The following is a 21,189-nucleotide window of genomic DNA, read 5'->3' as shown; positions in this document are numbered from 1 at the left end:
ATCTGACTTAATATTTTAGTATTAAGATTAAGATACATAAACTTGTGATTTATGAAAGTGAAGAAATGAGATGACTTGGCACTTGTATTGGTGGCACAGATGAGCAGATATTTCTCCTGCTGCTGCGTAGTCGCTTCAGTCATGTCCGACCCTGTGTGACCCCACAGACGGCAGCCCACCAGGCTCCCCTATCCCTGGGATTCTCCAGGCAAGAACACTGGAGTGGGTTGCCATTTCCTTCTCCAATGCATGAAAGTAAAAAGTGAAAGTAAAGTCGCTCAGTCGTGTCTGACTCTTAGCGACCCCATGGACTGCAGCCCACCAGGATCCTTGGTCCATGGGATTTTCCAGGCAAGAGTACTAAAGTGCGTCACCACTGCCTTCTCCAGATATTTCTCCTATAGCTTCCTAAATATATGCATGCCTACAGTATGCATATCAGCATGTATTTCTTTTGTTAGGACTTTTTATTTTTAACCATTCAAGGTCATACTCTGCGTCAATTCAACTTCAAAAGCAGAAAATAGGAGCCCTTTCCAAATTTACTCACCTTCAGCATAATGTCTAAGGTAGTGCCATCACCATGCTTCAAAACAGTCAGATAGACCTACAAGAGAATACAGGAACAAAAAAGAAGGCATCTGATTATATGTAACTTATTCCAAATATTCTAATGTTAAGACAGAAAGCAAGTAAAAAAAATTGTGTGGATATTACATTCAAATTATGGCAACAATCTAAGAGCCCACTTCAACAACCAGAAAGGTAGAGGGCACGTAGTAACAGCAGAGCACAGGAGACTGTGCACTGATAATCACCTTTTAGTACCCTAGTGTGGGCTGAGAGACTACACAAACGAGATGTTGCCTACAGACTCCCTAGATGGTGTGTATTACAAGAATTAGGCATGATTTGTAGTCAATACTCAGGTCATTTTTGTTGTTGTTTAATCAGAGTCGTGTCTGACTCTTTTCAACCCCAAGGACTGTAGCCTGCCAGGCTCCTCTGTCAATGGGATTTCCCAGGCAAGAATATTGGAGTGGGTTGCTATTCCCTTCTCCAGGGGACCTTCCCAACCTAGGGATCAAATCCAAGTCTCCTGCACTGCAAGCAGATTCTTTAAGTCATTTTTGGTTCTTATTAAATACATTCCACACTACACAGAATGATGCAGACACCTAGAAATCAAAGTACTTTATTAAGAAAACCTACCGGACTCCTCAGATCAGCAGAGAGAGTCTGTTTCCCTTCCACGTGGTCCTTAAACCGACGACGGGCTTCTTCTAATGTTGCCTTATGTCCTGCTTTTCCTAGTTTGCCCAGGACCAAGCCCCTCAGGAGTGCATCTAGGTGACCTGATTGAGAAGTAAAAGAGATACAAAACTACTTAAAAAGCTTATTTTTTACAAATATGCCACCTGGATATTGTATAATTGTGTTAGACCATGCCTACAATCTTGAACAAACAAAATCAATTACCTTAGTACTTGAGAGAACACTTGATTTAAATTTATCAAATAATGAGAATGAAGTATGTAACACACTAAGATAAGCAAATACGCTGTCTATGCCAACTGTATTTATTAAATATTTATTAAATGCCAACTGTATCTATTTAAATATTTATTAAATATTCTCTCCATCTAGGTAATTACACCAATAAGAATTATGTGTGGAAGGAATACACTTAGATCATACAGTTTTGACCCAAAATTTAGAGGAAGGCCACATACAGAACTAGTACGCCAGGGAGATTAAATTGGAATCTTAGATTTTTAAAATCAAAATCTGATGGATTATTCCAAAGATATGCAGGTAGCTGATAAGCACATGAAACCAATACCATTAGCCATTAGGGAAATACAAATCAAGACCACAATGAGATGCCACTTCATACCAATTAGGATGGCTAAAATAAAAAAGACAGTAACAAGTGTTGGCCAGGATGGAGAAAAATTAGAACCCTCATATACTGCTGGTAGGAATGTAAAATGGTGTGGGCACTTTGAAAAAAAGTCCAGTAATTCTTCAAAAGGTTAATAAACATAGAGTATGACCCAGCAGTTCCACTCTGGAGAAATGAATCCCTAACAGTCAAAAAGTAGAAACAATCCAAGCATATATACACTGGTGAACGAACAAAGAAAATGCAGTATACTCATGCAATACAATGAAATATTATTTGACTATAAAAAGGAAGTACTGATGATACATGCTGTAACACAGGTGAACCTTGAAAATAACTGTAGTAAGTGAAAGAAGCCAAATAAAAAATGCCACACAGAGTATGATTCCATTTATATGAAATGTCAGAAAAGGCACATCTGTGAGGCACTAGGCAGATTAGTGGTTGCCTGGGACTGGGCTGCCAGGGAATAGAGAGTAACTGCCAACAGGTATGGAGCTTCTTTTGAGTGTAAAGAAATTTTTCTGGAATTAAGATGGTGGTGGTGGTAGTTGTACAACCCTGTGAGAAAAGACAGAACTGTGTATTTAAAAGGGCGCATTTTTTGGTATATTGATTATATCTCAAAAAAGTTAATATTAGCACACAAACTGATAAGATTCCAACAGCACAACAGACAAATAAATTGTGATATATTCATACAATGAAATGCCACTCAGCAGTAAAAAGAAATGAACAACCTATATGTATCTCTAGAACATTATACTGAGAGAAGCCAGATAACAGAATATATATATATATTATGATCCCACTTATATAAAGTTCTAGAAGAGACTATATTAATCTAGGGTGAAAGAAGTCAGAATAGCGTTTGCCTGAAGTGGGTGGAAGGGTAGAGGGTGGCAGGAACCGACTGGGAAGTAGCCTCAGGGCAACCTCCTGTGGGGACGGAAACGTGGTATGCATTTGTCCAGGCACTGAACTGAACTTATGCGTTCTGCTGTATTTAAACTGTAACTCCATAAAAGGTTTAAGGAAACCACAAGAAATCAATAGACAACACAACTAGAGACTAGTTAAGGTTCTTTTAAAAGAACCAGTTTATAATTCTGGTGCTGATTTGCTGTGTTGATGCAGTATCTTTATTATTCTGCTATATTTGATTCTTCCATCTATAAAACTGGAAAACTGAAGACATTTCTCCTTATTTCAAAATGGTGTTTTTGAGCCCTTGAAGTCTCACGTATTGTCATCATGAAATAAAAGTGCAGCACCCATCAATGTACCTCCATCTGTGTCCACCTACTTCCTGTCTTGTTCTTATGGATCTGCTGGTTTACAACCTAAAGCCAACTCCTATCAAGTATGTAGCCATCACTCCAGCAGCTACCTCTCTCTTTCACATCATGAATTTTTCTTTACTGTATCATTTTCATCAACAAAGACATATTATAAAATTTCCCACCGTAAAAATTGCCTCCTTGGTCCCACATCTCTCTCCTAGTTCCTTTTATCTGATTTTCTTTTTAGCAAAACTCCTTTAAAAAGTTGTCTAAAACTGCTGTCTCCTTTTCCTCTCCTTCCATTCTGGTGTTGTTCACCACCATGCCATGTGAAGTTGCTCAGTCGTGTGTAACTCTTTGTGATCCCATGGACTGTAGCCTACCACACTCCTCTGTCCATGGGATTTTCCAGGCAAGAGTACTGGAGTGGGTTGCCATTTCATTCTCCAGAGGATCTTCCCAACCCAGGGATCAAACCTGTGTGTCCCGCACTGTAGGCAGATGCTTTACCATCTGAGGAAGGGAAGTCCTGGTGGACTTCCACCATGTCACAGAACCCAGTTAATGTAACCATCAGTTCATCATCATCTGCCTGGCTTGGTACAATATTGGCACAGTTAATCGCTTTTCTCCCTCTATTGCTTAAGGCTTCTGGGACACTCCTCTTCCTCCTAACTCTCCTACACATCACTGGCCAGTCAGTCTCCTTTGCTGATTCCCCCTCTTCTACCCAATCTTTGAATCCTGAACTGCCCAAGGACCCAGTCCTTGCACCTCTTTTCTCCACCTACACTCAAGCCATAGGTGATCTCATCCAATCTTATGGCTGTAAATACCATCTATGCACTAAATGTATTACTCAGCCTGCACCTCTAAGCATGGTACTCTCTACTTGGATGTCTAAAAGGACCTCAAATTTAACATGTCCAAAATGAAACTCCTGATTCCCTTTTGCACCCAAACCTGCTTCTACAAGTTTTCCCTGTCTCTGTATATGGTAACTTCACTCAGTTCTTCAGGCCAAAATTTCATGACTCCCGTCTTTCTCCACCACACAGTCAGCCCACCACCAAGTATTTTTAGTTCCACCCTCAAAACATACCCAGAATTTACTACTTGCAAATGCTAGTTGCAGGCAGCACCCAGATGCATTACTCAAACAGCTTTCTAACTTGTCTCCCTGCTTCCTCTTTTGCCTCCCCCGCTACAGCCTGTTCTTCACACAGCTGAGTAAATCAAGTCATGTTCCTCTGCTTCAGACTTCCAAATGAGTTTTTCATACCACTAAATGTGAAAGTCCCAAAGGTCCTATTGGAGCTGCTCTGCTCCTGCCCTCCTCTCTCCCACACTTACTCTGCCCTGACTTTACCAGCCTCCATGTTACTCCTTGAGCACCTAAGCATGCCTCTATCTCAGGTCTCTTGTACTTGCTGTTTTCTGTTTGGACCATTTCCCCACTACACAGCCTCATAGTTCTCTTCTACAGGTCTCGGCTTATGCTTAAATATCCTGTCCACTCTCTATTCTATAAAACAGTGGCTTATTACTCCTACTCCTGACCTACCTTACCTAAACTTTTTCTTCATGATACTTGCTGCCACCTAAAATATTATCTATTGAATTGTTTGCTGTGCCTTCCCCTAGAATGTAAGCCACACAGGGCAACTTTTTATTCACTGTTATACCACCAGCTCCTAGTATAGTACCTGGTATTTACTGGGTGCATAAGTGCTTGCTGAATCAGTGAAAGAAAGATATAGAGCTCTAGACAATTTTTACTATTATTCTTATTGCAAAAGACTCCCAGAACAAGAAGGGCAGGGGAAAATACAACCTTCAGTTATTAGCATATGGTAGAAAATATATCTAAAGCCTGTACTCACTATTCCTAACATTTACATGACAGCAAAAGAATAAACACATGATTACAGAGATAAAGAGAACACATGTAGAAAGCAAATAACTCCTTTAATTCAGAAAACTGGCCTCTGTGTCTCTGAACATCATTTCAGGTTGTACATAGGTGTCTGGTATTTATGGTAATAACAAAATAATCCAAAATCCCTTTTAGCTTTTCTTGACTAAAAATGGGCCTTTGGAACTGTAAAAGACTTATTTCCACCATTTGCTCTGTGTGTAAATCATATTTAGCAACAAATACACATACCACCGTTTTTATGTTGGTTACCCATATAAATTCACTAGGAGGCTTAAAAGTCCTAAGTCTTAATTTCTAGTTAGCTGAATATATAGTAATGTCCAGTAGATACAAAGATGATGTTACTGTTAACCACAGCTAAGTTTTCTAATGAGCTGACTCAAAGACCCTGATGCTGGGAAAGACTGAAGGCAAGAGAAGGGGACAACAAAGGACGAGACGGTTGGGTGGCATCACCAACTCTACGGACACAAGTGTGAGCAAGCTGCAGTCCACGGGGTTGCAGAGTCGGACACGACTGAGCGACTGAACAACAACAACAACAAACAGCTGAGTTAAAAAGGACCAATTTCTGATCAGTTCCTTCCGCATTCAGTACATTCGTTACCTTCTCCAGGTTTGGGGTCCCAGCCCAGTCTCTCCCCTATAGGTGAAAAGACATCTTTCACAAACTCTTGGATTTCCTCATAGAAGTCTGTGTGGGACAAGAGAGTTGAGAGAATCCCCAGGTTACAGCTCAGGTCGCTCCATACAGTATAATTGGGCTCATTCACAAAAGCCTCCATGACTTTTAGAACCTCTACAGTGCTAATGATTCCAGCTCGAGCCTGGGATAGGAAAAAACATAAATCAATCTAGTCTTCAAACAAAAACAAAACAAAAAGCACAAGCATGCGTTTTTGGCATAGTGTCTTCTGCTAATTAGTCATCCCTTAGGGAAGAGACTAGACTATATAAGTTCAGAACACTGTAGAATTTTATAAAATAAAAACAGTATTATGACAACATTCCTTACTTTTTTGCTATTTATAAAACAGCTACTTTTTAAAAATGTTAAAATTTCACCAATTTAGAAAGAACAAAGAACAAAGAGAACAGTTAACTTCCTATTTCTATTCAGTTTCTAGGGTCTTGGTATTGTTTGTCTTTTGAAAATTTTCATACTGTCAGAAAAGGTACAAAAACAGTTGGGGCTTTAGTTTTTGACAGAGGCGCTTTCAAAACTGGAGCTGCAAACTGTGTCAACTTCAGCCTGTCCTTTACTCATTTCTAAAAGAAGACAAACTGGAAGGTACTACAAATTCATCCCTTTCAGAATTAACTAACAGAGTTAGGAAAAAGAACTTCTGTTACAGCAGCCAAGTGCACAAACACACCACTCTCCTGGGACAGGTCTCTCTCAGCAATGAGCTCAGCAGATGTGAGGTTTTGTGCATCAGTGCTAATCTGTGTTTATACAAAGGAGGAATCCAAAACCAGTTACTACAGATGGGAATGAAAATTTCAAGTCCAATTAAAGGAACATTAGGAGGAATCTGACAATTTTATCACAAAGACATCTAGAAATTATCTAACCTATGTTTTGGAGTTATAAAGATAATACTACTAAGTGCTCCTTTAAATTTTTTCTTGAACAAAGCTAAATATAAAATATTTTAGAATGATAATGGGCTATTATAATTTGAATAATAATGGAATGTTTAAAAAATTCTAGAGTCTCCCAGCAAAGTATAACCACTATTTCAGAAAAATATAAATCACTCTGAATTATTTTAAAAAAAATCACCAATAGAGAAATCTCTTCAAGGTTCATATCTATATCTACTGAAAAGAATTTATGCCTTACAAATGATCGTTTATGTACAGTTGCAAAAAGCTGGCTTAAGAAAGTGAGATTTGTTTCTGGAAAATTATATAGGTTCAATCTTGCATATCAATTAATAATTAGTCATGTTCTTTAGTCCCAAAGGCATGCACCTCTCAGGAAGAACTATATTCTTCTAATTATGTTCTAGTCAGCCATTCCAGGAAAAACAAAACCATTTAATCAACAAAATCCATCATACTATTTGAGGCTCACCAAGGAGAAGAGATCATTCTGTAATCCAAGTCGATCCACTGGGGGCAGAGAAAGGTCGCGAATACCTGGTAATAAACTTTCCAGCATGGCTGAGCTGTATTGGGTCCGGTAAAACCCAACTGTTCCCAGGTTTAACTGAAAAGACATCCAACAGGTATTATTAAACAGTTGCATTTATTTTTTAAATCAGTTTTTTGTAGATATGAAAAGAGCTTTAGCTTTAGTACACCTGGATGAAAAACAATGAAGCTCATTTATGTTAACAGACGGAATAAAATGAAACAACACATAAAGATAGTAATCACTTGTCAAAGATAAAAACAGAAGCAATACAAAACAGAAACTTGACATAAGTGGGAGGCAAAGTGAGTGACAGTGGAAAGAACATGGCTGAAAAGGAGGAAATAATCTGGCTAAGTTTCTGATTTCAGTGGATAGTTTTCAGTTTATAGAAAATATTTACTATATATAAAAATTCTTGGATAATAAAATCTCCAAGGAAGACTAAACCTTTACATTGATCTGCTGAACCCAGAGTCTCGACAGAATAGCAACTGCCAGGACCTAGATTTTAAAGAATTATATGGACTTAAAAGGCAACTTCATATGATTTTTGGAGTGAGGTAATCATTGACTATCACTATTTTCTATGTTCAGTCAGTAAAGAGTCTGCTTGCAATTCAGGAGATTGCCTAAGATGCAGGAGACCAGGGTTTGATCCCTGGGTCAGGAAGATCCCCTGGAGGAAGAAATCACAACCCACCCCAGTACCCTTGCCTGGGAAATTCCACAGTAGCAAGAGTCAGACACAACTTAGTGACCAAAGTATTATTTACCAATACTCAAAAATATTTTTTATAATATTTATATACAAAATATTTTAATGATAAAATGACAATATAAGATATATGTATTTTACTATTTATATATATTTAAAAATCACTTCACATTTCTAATATAGTAATTGTTTTGATTCCCTCTTTTACTATAGGAAGAATATTTTTATTTACCTAATTATAACCATACTGTACTTTTTTCTTATAAGAAAAACTTCATACTGCTACATATGCTCCAGGTTATAATTCCAAATGGCAATATAGTAGTCCACTGAGAATATTTTAAAATATATTTAAAACAGAGTGAGAAACAGTTCTGCAAGCATCAAAGTCTGAGACAACACATGATTCTATTGCATGTGAGCATGTTTAGTCACTTCAGTCATGTCCAACTCTTCTTGACTCAATGGACAAGAGTCCGCCAGGCTCCTCCGTCCATGAGATTCCCCAGGCAAGCACACTGGAGTGGACTGCCATGCCCTCCTCCAGGGGACCTTCCCAACCCAGGGATCAAACCTGTGTCTCCTGCATCTCTTGCAGTGCAGGTGGACTGTTTACTCACTGAGCCACCTGGGAAGCCCATAATTCCTATCAGGAATCTCTAATTGGGGGAAAAATTTGTAGCAGATATTTTCATTATGAAAGGTAGAGTACAAAATGATGAAAAATAATATTTACTGTTATTTTTGTGAAACGCCTTTAAAACACCAGCTCAAAGGAACTTCCCATTTCAGTGACACAAACTGATTATTATGTCTGATCCCACTTGATTATAGTTGTACACACACGATGACAACATATCGCTGAAGTTAACATGTCACTACAATGACAGGGCAGTTTGAAGTTGCAAGACTGCAAATGTTTTGGTTAATGTGACTTTATACAGAGACTACTCTTTTTTTCCTCTTTAATCCTATCCCTTTGTAATTGCTTATTAACCACTCCCTTACCTGACATAAAGGCAAATATCTAGACAATACTAAAATTCACATAAGAAAGTTTAGAAATGTCTTTTTCTTTTCAAGTCCTAGACCAAAATGAATCAGTAGAATTTAGAGCCAGCCATAAAATGCATACAGGAAATGAAAGAAATAAATCAATTTAGTTAAGATAAAAATGTCTATGGCCTTTCTGGACTCACCTTCACCCACTGGTCTGGTTTGACATCTTTTAAAACTATATTCATCTCTGGCTTGTCCATCAGAATCTTCATTTTGGCATGGCTGGAATCTTCACTAGTAGAGATTGTGATAGGAACCATCCACTGGGGACAGTCTTCTCCTTAAGCAAGAGAATAACAAACAGAAAACTTGAAAATAATTTTTCACTGGAAGAAATGGAAAGTAAGGTAGAGAGAGAGGACTGGTGTCCCATGTATGGGCTTGAATCTGTTAAGCCAACAGCTCCTTTTTAATGATGCATGAACTCTTCTAGGTAACCTGAATAATAATGAAGAAAGAATTTACTAACAAAATCACAACAGCCTATAAAAAAAGAGAACAACAGAATCTGTATTTGTGTAGAATCACAAATACAATGATTTTGTTGTTTTTCCCTTTTCAGAGCAATATCACACTTAGTCTGCTTATTGCAGCAATAGAGATAATGATTTTAACGATAAAAGACATTTCGAGTGGGTTAAGTCTCTCACGAAGCACTTAAACAAATTCTAAAGTGCAGTCCTTAATAAGTATATATACTGCTAAGACACTGATAGGATGCACCTTGGGAGTTGTTAGATTCTGTCACTGAGGAGTCATAGCTAAAAGCCAAAGGTTTTGTAAGACAAATACATATACTGTCTCAAGTATTAGCAAAATAGATTTTGCATTAAGATGCCAAACAAAAGAATGTCATTGCCCAGTACATTAATGGAACTATCTTAATCACTTAAATAGCTTTATGCTATCAGGCTAAACCACAGATGAAAATTCTCTCCTGACACTAGGATAATTCAGGTTTTAATACAGCCTACAGTGCTCACAGAGCATCAGAAAAACCGCAAAACCTGTCAGTCATACAGTGCAGACTGCTGGTACATGTGGAAAATAGCATCTGTGACATTATTTATTTAGATAATAAACCTGTCGTCGGACTTGTCAGACACATTTATTAAGAGAGTGACTCTCAATGCTGGGAAGGCTAAGAGTTGAAGGCTGTACCACTTAACCTTGGTAGAGTGCATCATCATTTGGTGGGTTGAACATGAAAAGGCACTGGTGGTTCTGATATACCTCTCTCCCTGTTGAGAACTATTTTAAAGGAAGTGAGAAAGGTGCAGAAAAACACTTCATAATTTTTCAATTTATCTTTAATTCCCTGGGTACAAGAGTCTAATGTCATGTAGAAATATTTGAAAAAGCACAGTTGAGTGGTAGTTAAGAGTATAAACTTATATAATGCAACTATTTCATTTGAATTCCTACTCTTTAACTCATTAAATAGGTGATCCTGGACAATTTAACTTACCTAGCTATGCCTCAGCTCCCTCATTTGTAAAACAGAAATAATATGAACCACTTAGTAGGGTTGCTAAGAGTATAAAATAAGGATCAGCTATAGTGCTTATTAGCACAATGACTGGTACAAAATAAATCTAAATAATCATTGGGCTTTATCTGCTTAGTTACTTACTATGACCAAGAATTTTTTTAAAAAAGTCACTGTGTATATACAAGTGTACCAAATGTACTTAGTACACAAGCGCATAGACCTAGTACAGAATTGCATACCAAGTTTTCTTTCAGGGATTCAGGCTAGAGACGTCACTTCTTGAAGTTCATATCCTTATTCATTCGTTATAGCCTCCAATAACACAGAGATGTAGAATACTACAAATACCCCATGAACCTCTTTTTCCTTCCCTATCATTTTTATTCTATTACCATTTCCTTATTTCTATTTAATTCTATTATTTTTACATGGATAATTATTTATTATTAGTTTAAACACTACTGGTATAGTATCCAAATTCAGATTAGCTCCCATGTATAGCCATTTGCTTACCAACATATGGTCCACTGGCACAGAACTTCTTTTGGGACAACCTCAGTAATCTGTCATCTTCTACCTAAAGAAGCAAAACAAAACAAAGGTTGTAGGAGCATTGACACTTTTTTTTCTTAGAGGAGACATTTCGGTGACAAAGCAGAGGTGAGACCAGTACAGCCAAATGGCTCCTGAATACACAGAATGCAATGGTGATAAACATGACGAAACTACAGAATGGAAGAAAACTCACGATTTCTCATTAAGGCCTCAAAATAACAATACTCTAAAAATAAAAGGCCAGGTACTGTGTAATACTGCCCACGAGAACAGAGATGTATCCAGATAAGAACTTCAAAATTTCAAAAGGGATACACAGTTAACTTATGAAGGAGGGTTATATGTTTAGTATTTTCCATTTCTAAAAAGTGGCAACATTAAATTAGCATGTGGATTCAATATTCGAAGTCATTTAGAATGGATACATGTATATGGATGGCTGAGTCCCTTCAGCTCTTCACCTGAAACTACCACAACATTGTTAACTGGCTTTACCCCAACACAAAATAAAGTTTCAAGTCTGAGTGAAAAAAAAGAATGACAAACATGAAAGCAGAACATGACCTATTTCAAAGGATAAGCTTTGCAATGAAACAATAAAGTCAGGAGGAGAGACTGTGATAAACTAAAAAACAGAAGCAATAAAAGCAAGTACATTAAAAAAAAATACTTCAACAATACTCAATCTTTTGTTTAGTTATTGTTACTATACTCTAGAACATTTTAAATAACACAAGCTATAACAGATTTAAGATCACCTAAATCAAACGTAAAATTGGGTCAATGACCTTTATAAAGGGATCAACTGACTATAAGAGAGAGAACTGAAAACTTAAAAATCTGAGTGGGGAAGCAATGGCCACTTCAATGCCATAAAGGAACCACTAATGAACTTAACTACTACATCACTGATTAGTCACGTGTCACACAGATTTCCTTGAAAAAAGTTATTAGGTAACTTTTAAATAGATTCAGAAATAAAGCAAAAATATTTAAATTTAGGGACTATAAGGTGAGAGACAGATCATAATCAGGATGCTATGTTGCAGAGCTCTCCTATTTGTAAAAGAACTGAGTCATAGGCATGCATTTTATTGTAATGTAAAAAGGAGGATGAATTTGGCTATGCTTGTAGACCAAAAAAGTGCAAAAACAGTAAGATCTTGAAAGTAGCTTGATGTTTTAAGTTCCTTGAGTCTCAATAACATTGGGAGGAAGTGAGGTATTAGTATCCTCTCTTCTGATAAATTATTATGCTCTTAAAAGTATACTCGAAAAAATTATGGCCTTAGTTTGCTTTATTATAATCATTAAATATTTTAATAGTTTTGAGGTACTGACAGTTTTTGAGGGATAGAAATCCCCAGAAGTAAAAGCAACAATCATCTTTGTATATTATTCTCTAAATAGGTGAAATGAAAACCATCTGTCAGTCTGTGTAGAGTGTCAATGTCAAGTGTGACCAAGTCATCTCCTGTAACAGACTAGTCCATCCAAAGTGGAGAAAGAAGACTAGAAACAGAAAGGTCACAATGGCAGCTCACTAAAGTTTTAGATATCTTTTCCCACTAAGTAGGATTAATTGTTACCTAAATTGCCTTTTCAAATGCTTGCAGCCAATATGAGAGGTCCTCCAATGTGTATGCTTTATTATAAAATACAGTCATATTTAAGGTTAAGATGTGTCTCTAAAAGGTTAACTTGCAAGCACTTGGGTGCATTCTGAGAGTACAAGGGCTGATTTAAATGTCATCTAGATTCTTAAATTACAGAAAAGCAAATGTACTAACTTAAACTGCCACAATGAGAAGGCTTTGTAAAATATTAGCTTTAGGGACAACGCAGAACCACAAGGACAAACACATACCAAAAAAGAGCTATGAATCTTCCTCCCTAAATGAATGGAATTAATTCTCTATGCAGCTCATAAAACCATGGCAAAGAAATTTAAGAGAAAGATTTCACAATTTCATACAATTAAACTAAGTTAAGACAAACTTTCTGATGTGTAATTTTCAATCCTTCTGGAGGACAACTCATTTTGAACTACACCTGTCTGAATTCAGATAACAGTTCAACTAATATGAATGTAATTCTAATCTAAATCACATCATACTGCCATCCAACATTAATAACTAATTTTGAAGAAGGGTATTATAAACGGGTGTTGAATTTTATCAAATCTTTTTTATGCATCTAGTAACGCATATGGTTCTTCTAATTTGATTCTGTTAATGCAGTAATTATGAGTCAATACCTTGCTTAATTTGTTTAATATTAAACCAACTTTGCATTCTTAGAATAAACCTCCTTTGGTGATTTTAGAATTATATCAACAATGTTACAGTGTTTTCCTCGAGAACAGTAAGGGCAGACAATATTTTGTTTTCTACTGTACCCATGTATAATTTTAAAGATGTGGGGCAAACTTTTGGGTATAGAGATAATAAATCACTGAGAAAAGAGTATAAGGGCTGGTTTAAATCTTACCTAGAATACTTAAAGTACAGAAAAGCAAATTTGTAACACCGATTGAATTTCATTTAATATAATATCAGACAAATTGAAGAACTTTGTATAAGTTTACCTGTTCTGCTTCTACATAAATGAGAGGGAATCCCATTTGTTTGGTCCAGGTATTCATCACAGCTGCTATAGGTTTACCACTAGCATTTTCTAAACTTTCCCAGAGATCCTCTAGAAGATAAATACAAACAATGAAAATGTAAAATATTTACATTTTTATTTTTGTAAACAAACCAGAAATTTTATATAACTTGAAACTGCATCATTGACCAATTCTGTTTTTTTGTCAGGTTCAGGAAACAAACAGTGGACCAAGTTAATGTCACCCTTGCCTTGCCATTAAGTGAACTATATTACAATTTGTTCCAATTTATTAAAAAATTACAAATTATAAACAAAAGACAAACAGGTGAGTTCAAACAAGAAACAGGAACAAACAAATGGAAACATATTCAAGAATACTACAAGATGATCATTCACAAAATTAAAACCATTATACACATTCAACTAACAGAAGTTAAAAAATATTCAATGCTGATGAGGCCGAAGTAAAGTCCATATGGTCAAACAACTCTGGTGGCTGAATAAGCAAAACAACCATACAATGTAGCATAACTATAACAGAAGAATGAACAGGGGAAAAAAGTCCTTGAAGAAAAATCCAAAGAATAAAGGTTTCACAAGACATAATTTTTGTTCTGAATCTTGAAGCGGAGTTGCTCATTAGACAGGGGAGAAAGGAACATTCCAAATATACGGACTATATGTACAAAAAGGAAAGTACAAGGGAATTCCCTGGCAGTCCAGTGGTTAGGACTCTGCACTTTCACTTCTGTGAGCCTGGGTTTGATCCCTGATCGGCGATCTATTAAATTCCTGGTTAGGGATTCTATTAAACATTAATGACATTACACAAATCTTCTTGCTTTTTAAACTATTTTTGTTCATTAAGGAACTCAGTTTCATAATCAATCAATCACCTTTATTCTTCCTTTTGACTCTAATATCTAATAAATCATAGACTATCATAAAATTTTAAGAATTTCCTTCAATGAAAACCTGCAGTTCCACAAGTTCAACTCCTACAAATGGGTAATCTGCAGCTATTTTAATGTCCAATGGTCAATTAAGGGCAACAAAACCCACAAATCGCCGAAAAAGAACAAGCTCTGGTAAAGTAAACAGAACTTTTCAGACTCTTTAGCAAAACACTGAACTGTGGAAAGCAGACTACTGGAGGTTGACCAAAAGGATAATAGGTTCTGATTCATACTGATCTATGATGTAATATATCTTCAAAAGAGTCGACTTTATTTCCTATCCGTCACATAGAAAATCGAGTATTTAGAAAAAAATAAAATATCATACTCTGGATAATGTGCCGACATTCTCTCCATTTCTATCTCAAGTTATTAAAAATTACCTGTGGCAGCATTCTTTTGTTGGAACTTGGTTAAATACATGTTCATTCCTTTCTTAAAGTCCTGAGAAAACACAATTTTTAAAATCCAGGAGAGTCAGAACTCAGAATTATAGTATATTTTGACTACAGAGTACTCAAAAGCTGATTTACTCAAAGTTAATTGAGTATTAGATTTACTAAAACACAGTAATGTCTATTGCCTTTCATTTAAGAATGTATATGCTTTGCCTTCTACTTTTGCTTTTAAGTTTTATACCAGACTTCTACCAACCCCCAAATAATATTTGCAACATCATTCATTTAAGAGACTAAAACAGTCAACATAAAAAGAAATAAAGATAAGCTAGAGTAATATTCTTATAGATTCTAGAAAAATTACTTAGGAACTTAACCTAAATAAAATCAAACTTTTCTTTTTCATGTAAAACTCTGTGAGATCACCATTAAAGAATTTAGTTAATTAATTTATTTTTTTTACCTTATCTCCAATGTAGTCATGTAGCATTCGGATGACAGATGCACCTTTGCTGTATGATATTGCATCAAATATCTCATCAACTTCAGAAGGATGGCCCACACTGACCTGGCAGACAGTGTGATTCAAGGTTATAACAGGAGAAGACAAACTGTAATACTGAATTACATAAAGAGCTTTCTAGGAAAACTCTTCTAACCTATAAGATACTTTTTGCCTTTAGGTGACTCATACTGTGTAATTGTTTAAAAGGGTGTAATAACTAATACTAATAAAACAGAATATATAACACGATCCCCATCATCTCTTTAGGACCTGGGTTCCAGTCTTGACACTGCTTTCCTGGGAGGCAACTCACTGTGGATCTCTCTGGAGAGTGGGAGGTGAAGGTCAGGAAGGGAGAGATGAAAAACATTTGACTTCTTGCACTTATTATAATGGCTAACAGTTACATAGGACCCAGGTTAAATATGTCAAAGTAGACTGTAAGTCTAGCTCTTTGGAGGCAAAATTTATACATATAAACTAGCCAAAATAGAACAGATTAAGTCAAAAGAACTAAAATATATATAAAGCAATGACAACAAAAGAGTATGTTTAGAATTTTCTTTGAAACAACAGAATCATAATATTACCCAACCGGTATGATTACCCCATTACTAATCAATAAAAATCGATTCAATGAATGTTTATGGATACAAAAAACTTGCTTCTACAAAGATATAGATGTTTAAAATGAAACAGAACTAGAACTTTGTAGAATTTCAAGGGGATTTCCTTTGTAGCTCACTCCATAAAGAATCTGCCTGCAGTTTCAAAATGGAAATATAAACTACAAAAGTAAGTCACATCACTCATGCAATTTTCTTCTCAAAGAAAAATTTTAAAACTACATATTTCATGGAAAGTGAAAGGAAAGGCCAATGACTGAAAATTACGTCTCACTTCAATGGGATGGCTGTTATCTAAGGCGTCAAGCTCCTGAGCTCGTGTATAATCAGCAGAAACAAACTGAGTCCAGATATCATACTCTGGGAAGCAGTGGTCTACACACAGATACTCAATCCATGATGCAAAGCCTTCATTTAACCAAAGATGAGTCCACCATTCCTAAAAACAGAAGATGGAAATATGTAAAGAAAAGATGCTGGTCACTCCACTAATATAAAACACTCTTATGTCCCTTCCATTATATTCTAAAACTCTTAATGAGCTAAAATTCAATTCAAAACATTTAGTAAATAATTTACATCTATGAACAAAAGAATTGCCAAGAATGGCAACTAGTGACATTGGCATTATCACCACTGCTAAGTAACTTTTTGGTACTAAAGGTAGAAAAGGAGGAAGAAGAGGGATGAAAAACACCCTCAGGATGGAAAACGGGAAGAGAGTGCATAAATGTGTGCAAGAGCTACACTGTCATATAAAATTTAGTTTAATAAACAACTCTCTTTAAGAAACCAGAAAGTTATTAGGACCAGACAAGGAAAACTGGGAACTATCTCCATAATGACAGGGAAAAAAAAATCACTGCTGAGTGACAAGTTAAACTTTCTAGATAAACAGAGAAGTAGTATTGCTTATACAAGAATTACATAAAATTAACAAAATGTCATAGCAGTAAGTTTAAATTAATACAACTGGTATTTAAAAATTTATAGAATATAAAATTCTCATTTGTTAATAATAAGAATTAATAGTGGAGTGGACAAAGAATATAATGGGTCACAGACAAAATCAGCTTTTTAAAATAGAAATAAACTTTCTAGAAAGAGATTTCAATCTAATTTTCATTAAAGTTGATTAAATCTCATAAAAAAAGCAAATACTGTATGAATTCAAGATAAAGGATAAATGCAATGGTGAAAAACAAAAGGGTATTTTAAAATTCTGAAAAGATCAAATGTTTTCAATATAGTGATAAATGGCTATCTGTCTACATGCTTTGTGTACTTATTTAACTAACAGACTCCACTGGGATAAGCTGGTACAAAGCTAGTAATTTTCTAAGTCTCTCTAAACCCCTATATTTCAGTTAATGAAAAAACTGACATCCAATAACTAGAAGTTACTCAAATACAACAAAAAGGTGTTTAAAAGCAACATGAGAATGCACACATTTCCCCCACTAAAACTTATTACTGGAAGTTTAAAAATAAAATCATAAAAAATAAAATCTCCTCAACACAGCAAAAAAAAAAAAAAAAAAATTGTTTGGTAGCAACAAACTTACTGTGTTAGGAGAAAGGAACATTTCTGACATTTGAACACAGGAACTAGCATACTTAATTTCACGTAAAAGTATATTTCAAACAACCTTTTTTTTTTTCTTTTAACCCCTAAGCAAACTTTTAAACAACCAAAGCAAAAAGGACAGGATTTACTTTCAAGAGCTGACTTTCTTTAGGAACTCTTTCAGACACATCGCTGTTTTGGTTGCTAAGACATGTCCAACTCTTTCTGTGACCCCATGAACAGCAGCACGCCAGGCTTCCCTGTCCTGCACTATCTCCTGGAGTTTCTCAAACTCAGACATTTAAGAGTTGCTAAATGTTTTTCTTTCTTGCTTATTTCTGTGACATGTGGTCTCAACTAACATCCAAGTTGGGCTCTGCTCTTTGGCAGCCTAAAATGCCATCAGGGAATTTGGCTGGCTCCACAATCTCCAGTTCCTTCTTTGCAGGGGTACTTCTAGTTCACTTATTAAAAGCTGTGCTTCCAAGCTCTAACACAGTTGGTTGCTATAGATAGTATTCATTTAGAGTAAAAGGGAAAGGTCAAGACTAGAGGACAGAGATCATTCACTACAGACATTACAATAAACAAGGACTTCAATAGGAGAGCTGGAAATTTTAATATACTTCTGTTATTCTGTAGCTTCTTTGCCTTCATTTCTATCAAATATCAACTTAAAATTTTAGGCAGTGAAGAAAATGACCCTTAAAAACATTTCAACCTTATTAAAGATAGTTTGCTATTCATCAGGTTACTTTACAGCTAGTGACATATGACACAAAAAACTTCAGTTAGCCTGAATCTCACTGCATGGAAATTGTCTAGGTGGAATCTCTTCCTTTCACCCAAATTAATATCGTGACTTGCCCCATTTGCAGGCAGTATTTAGAACAGTTTAGGTAGTATTTTCTATTGAATAAAGATTACCTGTATATTCTTAATTAACATGGATATCCTGATAAAAATAAAGCTTTTCTATCAAAAAAACTTTTTTGGTACAATGTGCCAGCCAGACCTGAAATACTATTTAGCCAACATAAGGTGTAGCAGGAAAAAAATATATTTGAGCACTTAAAAATATTAAATACCATAGTAACAAGATTTCCAAACCATTGATGGGCGAGCTCATGTCCCACAACCAGAGCAACCCACTGGCGGGATGAAGAGCAGGAGTTTTTTGGATCAATAAGCAACGCAGTCTCCCTGTGTTTAAAGAAAAATTATTTTTAAATAAAAGTATTCCAATAAAAGCAGGCATGCAGAAGTGGGGGAGGGAGTAAATAAGATGGTCAAGTTAGGCTTTAAAGATGTCAAGAAAACATTTCCTTAGAGTACACAGGATAGGAAAAGTTCTGGGAAGATTAAAGACTAGTCCAGTTGAATTCAAACAAGAGAAGATCAAAGATGTGACACACAAGTTTAATTATCAGTTTGTTTATAGGATAGCTGCCTGAAATTTTAGAAAAATTGTCTAAAGGATCAGGGATTACTGTGCTAGACAGAAAGAGAAGACAGTTCTTCCATTAAAAGCAGAGAAGTGGCAAGCTGGAGGAAGATGCATTCCACAGTCCCCAAAAGAACACTGAACAGAGTGTCCAAAACTTAGCTCATCGAAGAAGGCAATTCAAAGTAGAAGGCCAAAACTTGTTTACAGACATTGCTTTTAAAATTATACAACCTACATGTTTGTATTGTGGTGACAGACATGTAAGAACTTGGCTGCTGCTGCTGCTGCAGTCACTTCAGTCGTGTCCGACTCTGTGCGACCCCACAGACAGCAGCCCACACCAGGCTCCCCCCTCGCTGGGATTCTCCAGACAAGAACACTGGAGTGGGTTGCCATTTCCTTCTCCAATGCATGAAAGTGAAAAGTGAAAGTGAAGTCGCTCAGTCGTGTCCGTCTCTTAGCAACCACATGGACTGCAGCCTACCAGGCTCCTCCGTCCATGGGATTTTCCAGGCAAGAGTACTGGAGTGGGGTGCCATCACCTTCTCCGAGAACTTGGCTAGAAGACATTAAATCAGGGGAAGTTCTTCAAGCTGGATATATAACTATGTAACTACCAGGAGGAAGAGAAGGCACTGAAATGAGAAACTCAGCCAAAAATACATCTAGAAATACTACTAATGCCAGATGCTCACTTAAAAATCTTACTCTCTCAGACAGTAGCACTAGAGGGTGTTCATCTGCATTCTTGAAATGTTCAAGGAAATGGGGGAAGGTAGGAAAATTTATGGCAGATCACAAAGCAGAAGCTACTGAACTGTAATTAGAAGTGAAGCACTCATGAAATCAGTGATTTAAAAGACAAGGCAGGGTAATACATCATTAACATACCTATAAGTAACAAGGCCCCAGTTCTCCATGGCACCTTCATAAAATAAAATATAAACATTTATTGATATCTATACATACTTCTTGAAAAATCATAAAATTCAAAATAAAAGTTATTACAACTTATCAATAAAATGAAATTTACTTTACCAGCTGCAAAGTCTGCAATAGCAATGAGATCAATTTTAGGTAGAGGATAAGGAACATTGAAGTAGTCCTTATAAAAAGGCAGAGTTTTAGCAGCAACCTATAAAAGTATAAAGAAAAGAACCATCTGATAAATCCTATTGCCATTCCTACAGAAATCCACAAAGGAATCCAGTTGCAAGCCAAATATCTCAAGTTACAAGAAACCAACCCTGGGGGACCCCCACCTCCAGAGACTGCTTTAGCCCTAAGCTTTGTATATGTCAGCCAAACTTTAATCCATTTATAACTCAGTATGAAAAGTACAATTATATATGTCCCCCCCTCCCCACTCTCTAGGTTAATAAATTCCATTCTAATATTCTCTTAATCATTATCTTTCAAAATGTTAACACCAAAGTTGCTAGTTCCAAGAGTCTATTAAAAGTAAAACCAAAGTAGCACAAGATATTTCAGATTAGATTATAAATAACTGTACTAATAATTGATCAGAAATGTAAATTCCCCAACCTGGAGTTATGGACTGTTGGAACAATCCTCTTCAAGTACATTTACCTCTAACGCAAATTTTCCTTGCTCTGCTTTGCCAACAGGGGTGTAAACACGGACACACACACCATCTTTTGACCTTGTTTCTACAAAGTCATATTCACCCACAACAAATGCCACCAGATATGTAGACATGACAGGTGTGCGAGCAAACTTCACTTCCACTACATTTTCATCATCAGGGTATGGTTTCCGATCAATTACATTCTTAAGGGAAAAAAAGGAAAATTTAACAGATTTACATTAAATACCTTAAAGCAAACACTACCCCCAAACTGTAGGCTTTGTAACCTTTTCTTCCCCCTTTCCAGCACTGCTTACTTCTCTATCCTAATTTACCCAGTACTATTATACTCTCAAGACTTTTCCTGCTAAGAAAGTGAACTGATGAAGCATGCACACTA

General features: G+C 36.1%; 1 protein-coding gene across 1 annotated transcript in view; it reads right to left on the bottom strand.

Moving 5' to 3' along the window:
• Window positions 1-21,189, bottom strand: part of NPEPPS (aminopeptidase puromycin sensitive) — a 115,630-nt gene that overhangs the window by 7,758 nt on the left and 86,683 nt on the right. Inside the window, exons 6-19 of the mRNA XM_040245547.1 lie at window positions 20,792-20,992; window positions 20,240-20,336; window positions 20,093-20,126; window positions 18,843-18,957; window positions 16,462-16,626; window positions 15,520-15,624; window positions 15,042-15,102; window positions 13,680-13,789; window positions 11,051-11,114; window positions 9,186-9,325; window positions 7,209-7,343; window positions 5,736-5,955; window positions 1,213-1,355; window positions 551-607 (exon numbers count right to left, since the gene is read on the bottom strand). Of these exons, the coding sequence (XP_040101481.1) occupies window positions 551-607; window positions 1,213-1,355; window positions 5,736-5,955; window positions 7,209-7,343; window positions 9,186-9,325; window positions 11,051-11,114; window positions 13,680-13,789; window positions 15,042-15,102; window positions 15,520-15,624; window positions 16,462-16,626; window positions 18,843-18,957; window positions 20,093-20,126; window positions 20,240-20,336; window positions 20,792-20,992 (1,647 nt within the window). The remainder of the gene's footprint in view (window positions 1-550; window positions 608-1,212; window positions 1,356-5,735; window positions 5,956-7,208; window positions 7,344-9,185; window positions 9,326-11,050; window positions 11,115-13,679; window positions 13,790-15,041; window positions 15,103-15,519; window positions 15,625-16,461; window positions 16,627-18,842; window positions 18,958-20,092; window positions 20,127-20,239; window positions 20,337-20,791; window positions 20,993-21,189) is intronic.

The sequence above is a fragment of the Oryx dammah genome, unplaced genomic scaffold, assembly GCF_014754425.2.
Source record: "Oryx dammah isolate SB20612 unplaced genomic scaffold, SCBI_Odam_1.1 HiC_scaffold_8, whole genome shotgun sequence".
Classification (NCBI taxonomy): Eukaryota; Metazoa; Chordata; class Mammalia; order Artiodactyla; family Bovidae; genus Oryx; species Oryx dammah.
The sequence above is the reverse complement of the archived record's forward strand: the minus strand, read 5'-3'. Positions and strand labels throughout refer to the sequence as shown.